The sequence below is a fragment of the Pempheris klunzingeri genome, chromosome 8 (assembly GCF_042242105.1).
Source record: "Pempheris klunzingeri isolate RE-2024b chromosome 8, fPemKlu1.hap1, whole genome shotgun sequence".
Taxonomy (NCBI): Eukaryota; Metazoa; Chordata; class Actinopteri; order Acropomatiformes; family Pempheridae; genus Pempheris; species Pempheris klunzingeri.
This window is the reverse complement of record NC_092019.1, coordinates 508747-521246: the sequence shown is the minus strand read 5'-3', so window position 1 is coordinate 521246 and position 12500 is coordinate 508747. Positions and strand designations below refer to the sequence as shown.

The 12500-nt window shown below is 48.5% G+C and overlaps 1 protein-coding gene across 1 annotated transcript in view; it reads right to left on the bottom strand.

The window, feature by feature from the left end:
- Positions 1-2612: 2612 nt before the first annotated feature.
- Positions 2613-12500, bottom strand: part of plin6 (perilipin 6) — a 10001-nt gene continuing 113 nt past the window's right edge. The window contains exons 2-8 of the mRNA XM_070834769.1: positions 11524-11563; positions 10253-10451; positions 9599-9681; positions 7896-8133; positions 3775-3956; positions 3120-3386; positions 2613-3026 (exon numbers count right to left, since the gene is read on the bottom strand). Coding sequence (XP_070690870.1) covers positions 2613-3026; positions 3120-3386; positions 3775-3956; positions 7896-8133; positions 9599-9681; positions 10253-10451; positions 11524-11563 — 1423 coding nt within the window. The remainder of the gene's footprint in view (positions 3027-3119; positions 3387-3774; positions 3957-7895; positions 8134-9598; positions 9682-10252; positions 10452-11523; positions 11564-12500) is intronic.

The following is a 12500-nucleotide window of genomic DNA, read 5'->3' as shown; positions in this document are numbered from 1 at the left end:
GCGACCCTGCTGACAGAAACACGCTCACTTCTCTCTGAGTCCGTTTAATCTTTTGCAAACTTTTCCAAAACCTGGAAAAGTCCCCTTTTTTCTTGAATGACATCAGCGCCGCAAGCCAATCAGCAGCCCGGCTGGGCCAGAGGCATGATGGGATGAGCGCAAGATTAATGTTGATGCAGAGTAGAAGAAAGGGGAAGAAGTCCCAGTTAAAGTTACATTATAAAACTCTCTTCAAAGCCACCAGACTCCATTGACAAAAAATGTCACCTCTCAGAACACGGGACTACTGTTGCCTCCATCAGGCAGTCTGTTTGTGTTATTTTGTATTACACACATATTGTGTTGGATCCAAACTAACAGTTTAAAATATAATAAGTCCCACAATAACACACACACACTGACTGATGGAGCAGCAGATCTAAAATCCCTGTTTTAGTGAATGTAGTCTGGTGTGTGTGCTGTTTGTGGTTAAACCAAAAGGATCTTCCAGGTCTCTCTCTGTAGGGATCCTTTCCATGATGCTGTCACACACTTAGAATAACACTCTGAGCCTGTCAGTGGCGTCAGCCAGCAGCCCGTTTGGTGATCTGCTGGACAAATCCCAAAGCTCGTATCTACCAGTCGTTTCGACACTAAAATATGTTTGGTTGGAGTTATCCGTAAAGTTTGATTGAGTGTTTGTGTATGATCCTTTTGGAGCGATACACCAACAGGGATACCACTATTTGGTATCAGCTCCAACATGGTGCTCATGTCGGCTTCTGCAGCGGAGTTATGAAGGAGACAGCTGACTGATGGAGTTATCGAGGAGACAGCTGACTGATGGAGTTATCGAGGAGACAGCTGACTGATGGAGTTATCGAGGAGACAGCTGACTGATGGAGTTATCGAGGAGACAGCTGACTGATGGAGTTATCGAGGAGACAGCTGACTGATGGAGTTATCGAGGAGACAGCTGACTGATGGAGTTATGAAGGAGACAGCTGACTGATGGAGTTATTGAGGAGACAGCTGATTGATGGAGTTATCGAGGAGACAGCTGACTGATGGAGTTATCGAGGAGACAGCTGACTGATGGAGTTATCGAGGAGACAGCTGACTGATGGAGTTATCGAGGAGACAGCTGACTGATGGAGTTATCGAGGAGACAGCTGACTGATGGAGTTATCGAGGAGACAGCTGATTGATGGAGTTATCGAGGAGACAGCTGACTGATGGAGTTATCGAGGAGACAGCTGACTGATGGAGTTATTAGAGAACTTGTACTCAGTAAGGAGGAACAGGAAACATGCTGCCTTTTACTCACTCAGACGTTTGTCCAACAGCTGCCGACCAGTGAGTCGTCATAGTAACAATCGGGTCGAGTAAAAATCTCACATCGTCCTCGTCAGTGTCCTCAGAGGACGAACCTTTAACTTTGAAATGTTTGTAATCGATATGATTGATGATAAAAAAGTTCTGTTTTTGAAGCTGGACGGTGAGTTTGTTCGGAGGACGAGGTGATTGTGGAAAAGAGTGCAGTGATATGGAGGGTTTGTAAATAAATCTGTTGTGATCCGCTGATCCCTGAACAGACGAAGCTCTGTGTGCAAACAGAAACCTTTTTATTTCTAATAAATCCTGAAGAACAAAGAGAATCTCAGTCAGTTTTTCTCAGTGAAGCTTTATTCTAACGTGGAGCTAAAGAGCAAAACGATTCAAATCAATCAAACAGTAAAACACCACATTTAAAGGGCCAGTCCCTCTATTTAATGTTTTAATCTTTCCCTCATCCAAACTAAAACCTTCATCACGTCTCATAATCATCGCCGTCGTCCCGTCAAATAATTCAAAGTCAAGTAAATTGCCATTAAAAATGATTTCATGCTAAAACAAATGTTTAGTTTGAAAAACAAACTTTAGTTCGTTGTTGAGCTGAATCTGGTGGGCGGGACCTACGCTGGAGGACGCGTCCCTATTGGCCGGTGGATCTGAGTGACAGCCGGGAAAGATTCAGCTCAACAAGAAAAAGTTTAAACATCAAATATATTTTCTGAGAGTACGGTGGCCCGCAAGGACCAAAATAACATTTCAGAAAACAACAAAAACAAATTCACCCCCAGAGCTTTCATCCACTTCAGAGGGACTTCATCAGTGTATGTTTGGAGTCTACGTGATGATGGAACAAACTCAGTCCTGGATGAAGGCCATGAGAAGTGGTCGAAAGTTCTGGAAATACCTTGTAAGATCTGTGATCTTGTGATCAGTTTTTCTTTGTTTTCTGAGACTTTTTTGTCCTCAGAGTCGATTTTTAAAAGTGAAAGAACACAAACGACCTAAACGCACACGTGAGTGTCGATGGAAATGGATGTCTTGACGAGAACAAAGCAAAAGTACGGCTGTGAAGTGACGGAGCCTTGTTTAACGTTCAGACGATTCTGATTCGACTCGTTTCTCGGAGATTTAAACTAATTTCCCGATCGCTCTGTCGGTGAACGTGAACGCACAAACTAACACCAGCTGAGGCAGAGACAACTCGTCATCCGGGGCGGGAGGCTGTGATTGGTCGGGGGACGGAGCTGGTGGCGGTGATTGGTCAGGGATCAGAGCAGGGTGGAACCTCAGCGTGGCATTTAAGAGTCGGTGGGCGCCGTGGCATTGGCGGCGTTGTCGGGGGCGTTGGGGGTCAGGTACTCGAAGGCCCTCTGGCTCTGGGAGACGAACTGTTTGAGCGGAGCGAGCAGCAGGTCGGTGGCGGACGGTCGGCGATGGGCCATGACGCCGTCGGAAGGGACTGCCAGGCCTTCCACCTCCAGGGCCGGGACGTCCTTCACGCTGGAGCGACGGCGCCCGTTGGGGGGTTCGGGGTTCTGGGGGCCCCCGGACCCTCGGGTGGCACGGGAGTAGAGACTCCGGCGCCGGCGAGTACGGCCATCCATCGCCTTCAGGAAGAGGGTGTTAGCGGAGCTGCGACGAGACGAACTTTCGACCGAGAAGTCGTCCTGGTTCAGGAAGTCCTCGACCTCCTGAGCAGACGGCTGCTGCAGCTGGAAAACACAAGTTCACGTCATCTCACACAGATGGAAACATCATAAGAGGGTTTCTACACTGTGGTGACCCGTCTCAGGTGCGTCTCTCACCATGTTGTAGAGCGGCGTGGCGTTGATCACCAGCTGCAGGAGGATCTTGGAGAGTTCCTGCAGGTCTCTGAGCAGCTGCTGGATCTCAGCCGGCAGCTCTCTGATCTGGCGGATGGGACGCAGCTCTGCCAACATGACCGCCTGACCTTTGACCCCACTGAGGGTCAGCTCTTTGAGACTCTCGGCCCGGTACACCAGCGCCACCAGGAGGCCCTGCAGGTACTGCAGCAGCGAACCAACCAGCTCCAGGACCTGACCCAGACCCACCTGCAGGAAACAGACTCGGTCACATGACGCCTACCACGCTCCCCTCTTAGTTGATCAACAGAGAACTGATGGGTAACTAGTCTGATCATCGACTGCTCCTCTTTCAAACAGATATTCTAAATGTTCGATCGCTCCAGTTCGTCAGATGTGAAACTTTGCTGCTTTTCTGAGCGTCTGATGAGGCTTCAGGGTGTCGTTACAAGAACTTATTGATCCTGAATCAGCCACAAGAAGCTGATGAAGAGAAACTGGTTAAAGGAACGAACCAGCAGCTGATCGTCGGCTCAGAACTACAGACCTGTTTAGTACCAACATGGCTGTTCTGAGCTCTGTTAGAACCATAAAACTACAAACATGTCTACCGTCTGTGAACCTCTCTATGTCTCACCGCGTCAGCAGCGCCCCCCAGCGTCCTGGCGGCTCTCTGCAGCTGCTCCCTGACCTTCATCATGCGGTGGTAAAGCTGCAGGCTGAGGTTCAGCAGGAGGCTGCGGACCCTCGTCCATAGGCCGGGCTCCTCATCCTCGTCTTCATCCTCGTACTCCTGCACCCTCATCTCCCACTCCCGACCTGGCAGATGACAGCTTGGGTCAGAAAACCTGGAAAACGCAGTCTGACTGTAACTGAAGAGGAAACGGCATCACTTCAACACGTCTGATGTCAGCGTGAGAACCAATCAGAACGTCTGCTGTGATCCTGACTCAGTGACGACGACCAGGCTGGAGGCAGAAGTCAGGAGCAGAAAAGTGTGGTTGTCTGAGGTCCCTCCCCCTAATCAGTGTGTTACTGCAACCAGAGTACTGCTGTGGAGGGGGGGCAGGAAAATTGATTGTAGCCCCTTCTGTCGGTGTCTTCTGATTGGTCGGTATTAGTCTGTATAAAGAAGCGTCCTCTGATTGGTCGGTATCAGTCTGTAAAGAAGCGTCCTCTGATTGGTCGGTATCAGTCTGTATAAAGAAGCGTCCTCTGATTGGTCGTTATCAGTCTGTAAAGAAGCGTCCTCTGATTGGTCGGTATCAGTCTGTATAAAGAAGCGTCCTCTGATTGGTCGGTATCAGTCTGTAAAGAAGCGTCCTCTGATTGGTCGGTATCAGTCTGTATAAAGAAGCGTCCTCTGATTGGTCGGTATCAGTCTGTGTAAAGAAGAGTCCTCTGATTGGTCGGTATCAGTCTGTAAAGAAGCGTCCTCTGATTGGTCGGTATCAGTCTGTAAAGAAGCGTCCTCTGATTGGTCGGTATCAGTCTGTATAAAGAAGCGTCCTCTGATTGGTCGGTATCAGTCTGTATAAAGAAGCGTCCTCTGATTGGTCGTTATCAGTCTGTAAAGAAGCGTCCTCTGATTGGTCGGTATCAGTCTATAAAGAAGCGTCCTCTGATTGGTCGGTATCAGTCTATAAAGAAGCGTCCTCTGATTGGTCGGTATCAGTCTATAAAGAAGCGTCCTCTGATTGGTCGGTATCAGTCTGTAAAGAAGCGTCCTCTGATTGGTCGGTATCAGTCTGTATAAAGAAGCGTCCTCTGATTGGTCGTTATCAGTCTGTAAAGAAGCGTCCTCTGATTGGTCGGTATCAGTCTGTATAAAGAAGCGTCCTCTGATTGGTCGGTATCAGTCTGTAAAGAAGCGTCCTCTGATTGGTCGGTATCAGTCTATAAAGAAGCGTCCTCTGATTGGTCGGTATCAGTCTGTATAAAGAAGCGTCCTCTGATTGGTCGGTATCAGTCTGTAAAGAAGCGTCCTCTGATTGGTCGGTATCAGTCTATAAAGAAGCGTCCTCTGATTGGTCGGTATCAGTCTGTGTAAAGAAGCGTCCTCTGATTGGTCGGTATCAGTCTGTAAAGAAGCGTCCTCTGATTGGTCGTTATCAGTCTGTAAAGAAGCGTCCTCTGATTGGTCGGTATCAGTCTGTATAAAGAAGCGTCCTCTGATTGGTCGGTATCAGTCTGTAAAGAAGCGTCCTCTGATTGGTCGGTATCAGTCTATAAAGAAGCGTCCTCTGATTGGTCGGTATCAGTCTGTGTAAAGAAGCGTCCTCTGATTGGTCGGTATCAGTCTATAAAGAAGCGTCCTCTGATTGGTCGGTATCAGTCTGTAAAGAAGCGTCCTCTGATTGGTCGGTATCAGTCTGTATAAAGAAGCGTCCTCTGATTGGTCGGTATCAGTCTGTAAAGAAGCGTCCTCTGATTGGTCGGTATCAGTCTGTATAAAGAAGCGTCCTCTGATTGGTCGGTATCAGTCTGTATAAAGAAGCGTCCTCTGATTGGTCGGTATCAGTCTGTATAAAGAAGCGTCCTCTGATTGGTCGGTATCAGTCTGTATAAAGAAGCGTCCTCTGATTGGTCGGTATCAGTCTGTAAAGAAGTGTCCTCTGATTGGTCGGTATCAGTCTATAAAGAAGCGTCCTCTGATTGGTCGGTATCAGTCTGTATAAAGAAGCGTCCTCTGATTGGTCGGTATCAGTCTGTATAAAGAAGCGTCCTCTGATTGGTCGGTATCAGTCTGTATAAAGAAGCGTCCTCTGATTGGTCGGTATCAGTCTGTAAAGAAGCGTCCTCTGATTGGTCGGTATCAGTCTATAAAGAAGCGTCCTCTGATTGGTCGGTATCAGTCTGTATAAAGAAGCGTCCTCTGATTGGTCGGTATCAGTCTGTATAAAGAAGCGTCCTCTGATTGGTCGGTATCAGTCTGTATAAAGAAGCGTCCTCTGATTGGTCGGTATCAGTCTGTATAAAGAAGCGTCCTCTGATTGGTCGGTATCAGTCTGTAAAGAAGCGTCCTCTGATTGGTCGGTATCAGTCTGTAAAGAAGCGTCCTCTGATTGGTCGGTATCAGTCTATAAAGAAGCGTCCTCTGATTGGTCGGTATCAGTCTGTGTAAAGAAGCGTCCTCTGATTGGTCGGTATCAGTCTGTATAAAGAAGCGTCCTCTGATTGGTCGGTATCAGTCTGTGTAAAGAAGCGTCCTCTGATTGGTCGGTATCAGTCTGTATAAAGAAGCGTCCTCTGATTGGTCGGTATCAGTCTGTATAAAGAAGCGTCCTCTGATTGGTCGGTATCAGTCTGTAAAGAAGCGTCCTCTGATTGGTCGGTATCAGTCTGTAAAGAAGCGTCCTCTGATTGGTCGGTATCAGTCTGTAAAGAAGCGTCCTCTGATTGGTCGGTATCAGTCTATAAAGAAGCGTCCTCTGATTGGTCGGTATCAGTCTGTATAAAGAAGCGTCCTCTGATTGGTCGGTATCAGTCTGTATAAAGAAGCGTCCTCTGATTGGTCGGTATCAGTCTGTATAAAGAAGCGTCCTCTGATTGGTCGGTATCAGTCTGTATAAAGAAGCGTCCTCTGATTGGTCGGTATCAGTCTGTATAAAGAAGCGTCCTCTGATTGGTCGGTATCAGTCTGTATAAAGAAGAGTCCTCTGATTGGTCGGTATCAGTCTGTAAAGAAGCGTCCTCTGATTGGTTGGTATCAGTCTGTAAAGAAGCGTCCTCTGATTGGTCGGTATCAGTCTGTATAAAGAAGCGTCCTCTGATTGGTCGGTATCAGTCTGTATAAAGAAGCGTCCTCTGATTGGTCGGTATCAGTCTGTAAAGAAGCGTCCTCTGATTGGTCGGTATCAGTCTATAAAGAAGCGTCCTCTGATTGGTCGGTATCAGTCTGTAAAGAAGCGTCCTCTGATTGGTCGGTATCAGTCTGTAAAGAAGCGTCCTCTGATTGGTCGGTATCAGTCTGTAAAGAAGCGTCCTCTGATTGGTCGGTATCAGTCTATAAAGAAGCGTCCTCTGATTGGTCGGTATCAGTCTGTATAAAGAAGCGTCCTCTGATTGGTCGGTATCAGTCTGTATAAAGAAGCGTCCTCTGATTGGTCGGTATCAGTCTGTAAAGAAGCGTCCTCTGATTGGTCGGTATCAGTCTGTGTAAAGAAGCGTCCTCTGATTGGTCGGTATCAGTCTATAAAGAAGCGTCCTCTGATTGGTCGGTATCAGTCTGTGTAAAGAAGCGTCCTCTGATTGGTCGGTATCAGTCTGTATAAAGAAGCGTCCTCTGATTGGTCGGTATCAGTCTATAAAGAAGCGTCCTCTGATTGGTCGGTATCAGTCTGTATAAAGAAGCGTCCTCTGATTGGTCGGTATCAGTCTGTGTAAAGAAGCGTCCTCTGATTGGTCGGTATCAGTCTGTAAAGAGTCGGTGTCCTCTGGGGCTGAACAGTGAAGCCGATGCTGAAGAGCCTTAAAGCTGCTTCCTCTCTAGTGTCCAGCAGGGGGCGACTCCACTGGCTCCAAACAGACATACATACAGTTCAGCGCTCCAACATGGACACCTGTAACCATGGTAACCCCTCACAATAAAACCCCCGCTGCAGATATCAGTTCATCTGACGTCTTTACAGCACCATTTAAATAGCAGCAGCAGGTACTTAGTTTCGTATATAAGCTGCCGTCTGTCTGAGCGCCCATCCACCCCCCCCCCCACTGTCTAGTAAAGGCCAGAGTTACCCAGAATGCCCCTGTACTCACGCAGCGTGGGCGGGAGGGGCAGGTAGTAGGAGGTGGCGTCCTCCAGGCGGGTCACCACCTCATCCAGCCCCGACGTCGCGGCCCGGCCCACCTGAGTGTCCTGCAGAAGCCGAACGGTCGACCACGTGGCGTCGGACAGACGCTCCAGCTGATCCAGAGCTCCGTCCATCCCGTCCACCACCCACAGCTGCACGTCATCCAGGGTGAGGAGCAAGGCGTCTTTCAGGTGACCCATCACCTGAGGGCCAGGAGACAACACCTGGTCAGCAGGGACCTGCTCGCTGCAGTGGAAGGAAGCTATCACGGCTTATTAGCTATTAGAGGGTCACTCCCCTGTTTCTACCCATGATCCTCTCTGTCCTCATCCTGGTGTCTGAGTGACTGGTAGGTAGTAAAAGTGTTGGAACTGGTCCAGTAGATCACCTCAGCCAGCAGACACCAAACGGGCTGCAATGGCTGCAACGTGATCCTTTGGGACAACTGCACCTGATCACAGTAGGTCCACTAAAAGAGCTTGTTTGATCCACTGACAGGCTCAGAGTGTTATTCTAAGTGTGTGACAGCATCATGGAAAGGATCCCTACAGAGAGAGACCTGGAAGATCCTTTTGGTTTAACCACAAACAGCACACACACCAGACTACATTCACTAAAACAGGACATCATGTGACTTTGGTGTCCTAATCTAATCTCTGAGCTGCTCTGTGGGGATTCTTGAATCCTTCATGTTGAATTCCTGAATCTTTGGTCTCTCTCTAATTAAAGAGTTTGGTCTAGACCTCTTTATGTAAAGCGTCTTGAGATAACGCTGTTGTGAATTGGCGCTCTATAAATAAAGATTGATTGATTGTTCAAAGTTTAGTTTAGATCAAGTAACACTTTAAAACACCAAAGTGACACAAAGTCCTGAGTTCTGTGAGGAAAAATGCTTTTGTCAAAGGTGAGAAACAGCCAGTCAGAACAACAGTAACTTCACATGGGAGCTGTTGGCCAACTGACCGGTGAGCGAACAGCTGACCGGTCAGTGAACACCTGACCGGTCAGTGAACACCTGACCGGTCAGTGAACAGCTGACCGGTCAGTGAACACCTGACCGGTGAGTGAACAGCTGACCGGTCAGTGAACACCTGACCGGTCAGTGAACACCTGACCGGTGAGTGAACAGCTGACCGGTCAGTGAACACCTGACCGGTGAGTGAACAGCTGACCGGTCAGTGAACACCTGACCGGTGAGCGAACAGCTGACCGGTGAGCGAACAGCTGACCGGTCAGTGAACAGCTGACCGGTGAGCGAACACCAGACCGGTGAGCGAACAGCTGACCGGTGAGCGAACAGCTGACCGGTCAGTGAACACCTGACCGGTCAGTGAACACCTGACCGGTGAGTGAACAGCTGACCGGTCAGTGAACACCTGACCGGTGAGTGAACAGCTGACCGGTCAGTGAACACCTGACCGGTGAGCGAACAGCTGACCGGTGAGCGAACAGCTGACCGGTCAGTGAACACCTGACCGGTCAGTGAACACCTGACCGGTGAGTGAACAGCTGACCGGTCAGTGAACACCTGACCGGTGAGTGAACAGCTGACCGGTCAGTGAACACCTGACCGGTCCCTCAGCGGTCACGGTAATGTGTCGAGGTCATATATGATAACAGGCTTTTGTTCTTCACTGAAACATGGATCAATCGAACGATGAAACAAACCTCGTCTGTCGATTGGTTCAGAATCGGGAAGTTTCTCTCCAGACGGTCGAGACCACCGAGAGCGAAACTGTTGGCGACTTCAACTGGAGACAAAACGAAAACACATGAAGAAGAACACGATGATGCTGATGATGTAGTAGTAGTAGTATGTGCAGTATTTGCAGTAGTATTTGCAGTATTTGCAGTAGTATTTGCAGTAGTACTTGCAGTATTTGCAGTAGTATTTGCAGCAGTATTTGCAGCAGTATTTGCAGTAGTATTTGCAGTAGTATTTGCAGCAGTATTTGCAGTAGTATTTGCAGCAGTATTTGCAGTAGTATTTGCAGCAGTATTTGCAGTAGTATTTGCAGTAGTACTTGCAGTATTTGCAGTAGTATTTGCAGTATTTGCAGCAGTATTTGCAGCAGTATTTGCAGTAGTATTTGCAGTAGTATTTGCAGCAGTATTTGCAGTAGTATTTGCAGCAGTATTTGCAGAAGTATGTGCAGCAGTATTTGCAGTAGTATTTGCAGTAGTATTTGCAGCAGTATTTGCAGTAGTATTTGCAGTAGTATTTGCAGCAGTATGTGCAGTAGTATTTGCAGAAGTATTTGCAGAAGTATGTGCAGCAGTATTTGCAGTAGTATTTGCAGTAGTATCAGTGGCTCCACGTACTCTGCGGCTCCAGACTCTGGAGGAGGGGCGTGGCTTGTCTCATAGCAACGAGGGAGACGCTGCGAACCCCGACCTCAGCCACTCCCCCCATCAGACGCAGCAGAGGGTAGCGACCTTTGACCTCCGAGTACGCCGATGTCACCGACTGCACCGCTGAGCGAACCAGAGGCAGACGGGAGGCCCTGAGCACTGCGCTCATCTGGAACACAGGACGACATCATCATCATCATCATCATCATCATCGTCATCATCATCATCATCATCATCATCATCACCTTCGTCCCTCTGAGCTCCTCCAGTGTCTGTAACCCTGGGTCCCACTGTGGAGTCTAACTGAGCAGGAACGGGTGCACTAGGTCACAGCTGTCTGTCTGCCTGCCTGTCTGTCTGTCTGTCTGTCTGTCTGCCTGCCTGTCTGTCTGTCTGACTGACTGACTGACTGATTGTCTGTCAGCCTGCCTGCCTGCCTGTCTGACTGACTGTCTGTCTGTCTGTCTGCCTGACTGATTGTCTGTCTGTCTGCCTGCCTGTCTGTCTGTCTGACTGATTGTCTGTCTGTCTGACTGACTGTCTGTCTGCCTGCCTGTCTGTCTGACTGACTGACTGTCTGCCTGCCTGTCTGTCTGTCTGTCTGTCTGACTGACTGATTGCCTGTCTGTCTGACTGACTGACTGTCTGCCTGCCTGCCTGTCTGTCTGTCTGTCTGTCTGTCTGACTGACTGACTGTCTGCCTGTCTGTCTGTCTGTCTGTCTGTCTGTCTGTCTGACTGACTGATTGTCTGTCTGTCTGTCTGTCTGTCTGCCTGACCGACCAGTTTGGCTCTGGACTCATGTTAAAACAGCAGGGTCTCACAAAGGTCTGTGTTCTCTGAGGTAAAATTACTGTTTTTGTCAATGGAGTCTGGTGGCTTTGCCTCAGAGAACACAGGAGCTGCTGCTCTGCTGCCGCCTTCATCAGGAAGTGTGTTTATGTTACTGAGAGACTTTGGTGTTTTAAATGGTTAGTTTGGATCCAACACAACATCTGTGTAACACACACTGACTGATGGAGGCAGCAGCAGAGCAGCAGCTCCCATGTCCTGTTCTCTAAAATCCCTGTTTTAGTGAATGTAGCCTGGTGTGTGTGCTGTTTGTGGTTAAACCAAAAGGATCTTCCAGGTCTCTCTCTCTGTAGGGATCCTTTCCATCCTGGGCTGTCCACATACTTTTGGCCCCTTAGGGTGAACCTCTGGAGGAGAGTGAGGATGCTTCTGTGTTTTGGTTGAACTCACCTCATGTTTTGGATGATCCGACATGTCTCCTTCACCGAATCTGAGGACAGACAGACGGACAGAGAGGACGTCACCCATCGGCCTCACGGCGCCTCTGTTCTCCTTCTGCTTCCTCTGAACTGAACCGTGGGCTCATGAGGCAGTCAGCTGCCGAACCTCCACAAAGCCCACGCCTGTTCAGCTCCAACCAGCGTGAAAATTTAGCTTCTGGCCGCACGGAGGGGCGAGGACGCCACCTTCTGCTCCGAGCGTCCACACAAATCTCTGATTCTGCCTCCAAATGAGGCGTGTCGAAGAGAGGGAGCATCACGTCTGCACCACATCAACCGCTGCTCTCTACCAAAAGGACCGACAAGGTTCTGGTTCAGGACAGGAATCCTCCAGACTCCAAAAAAAGGTCCAAATCATCTTTATTTAAAATCACAAATGAGCTTCAGTCACATAAAACTGTTCAACTGAACAGGGCTGATTTAAGGACCAAACTCGACTTCTCCAACAGTTCAATCAATCAATCAATCAATCAATCAATCAGTCTTCATCTCTCCAGCTCCGGTTCATAGCAGCGTTCTCAGACTGTTTCCATAAAGAGCAGCCCTGGAACAGACCCAGGATCAGATGTGGGCCTCTTTTATCACGAGGAAACGTCTTTTTCACTTTGTGGACTTTTAAAGACTTTTATTTGAATGTGGCTAAAAGAGACGGGAACGATTTGAAATTGTTCTCAGAAGGCGCTGAAGCTCACGACACGTTTACACCATCAATAATCAATAATCAATAATCGTTCAGCGGCACAGATGATGGACTCACAGCTTTACGATTAAACCTCCTGAAGATCGTTGGCGTCCGTCTGCCCAGAGGGCTGATGGGAAAAAACTAAAGACAGGGTTTTCTTTAAATGTACGGAGGCAGAAAACTCAGTGAGGCTCCTTATTGCTGATCAATTAAGTTATTGATCTGTTTTCTAAAGTCACTAAATA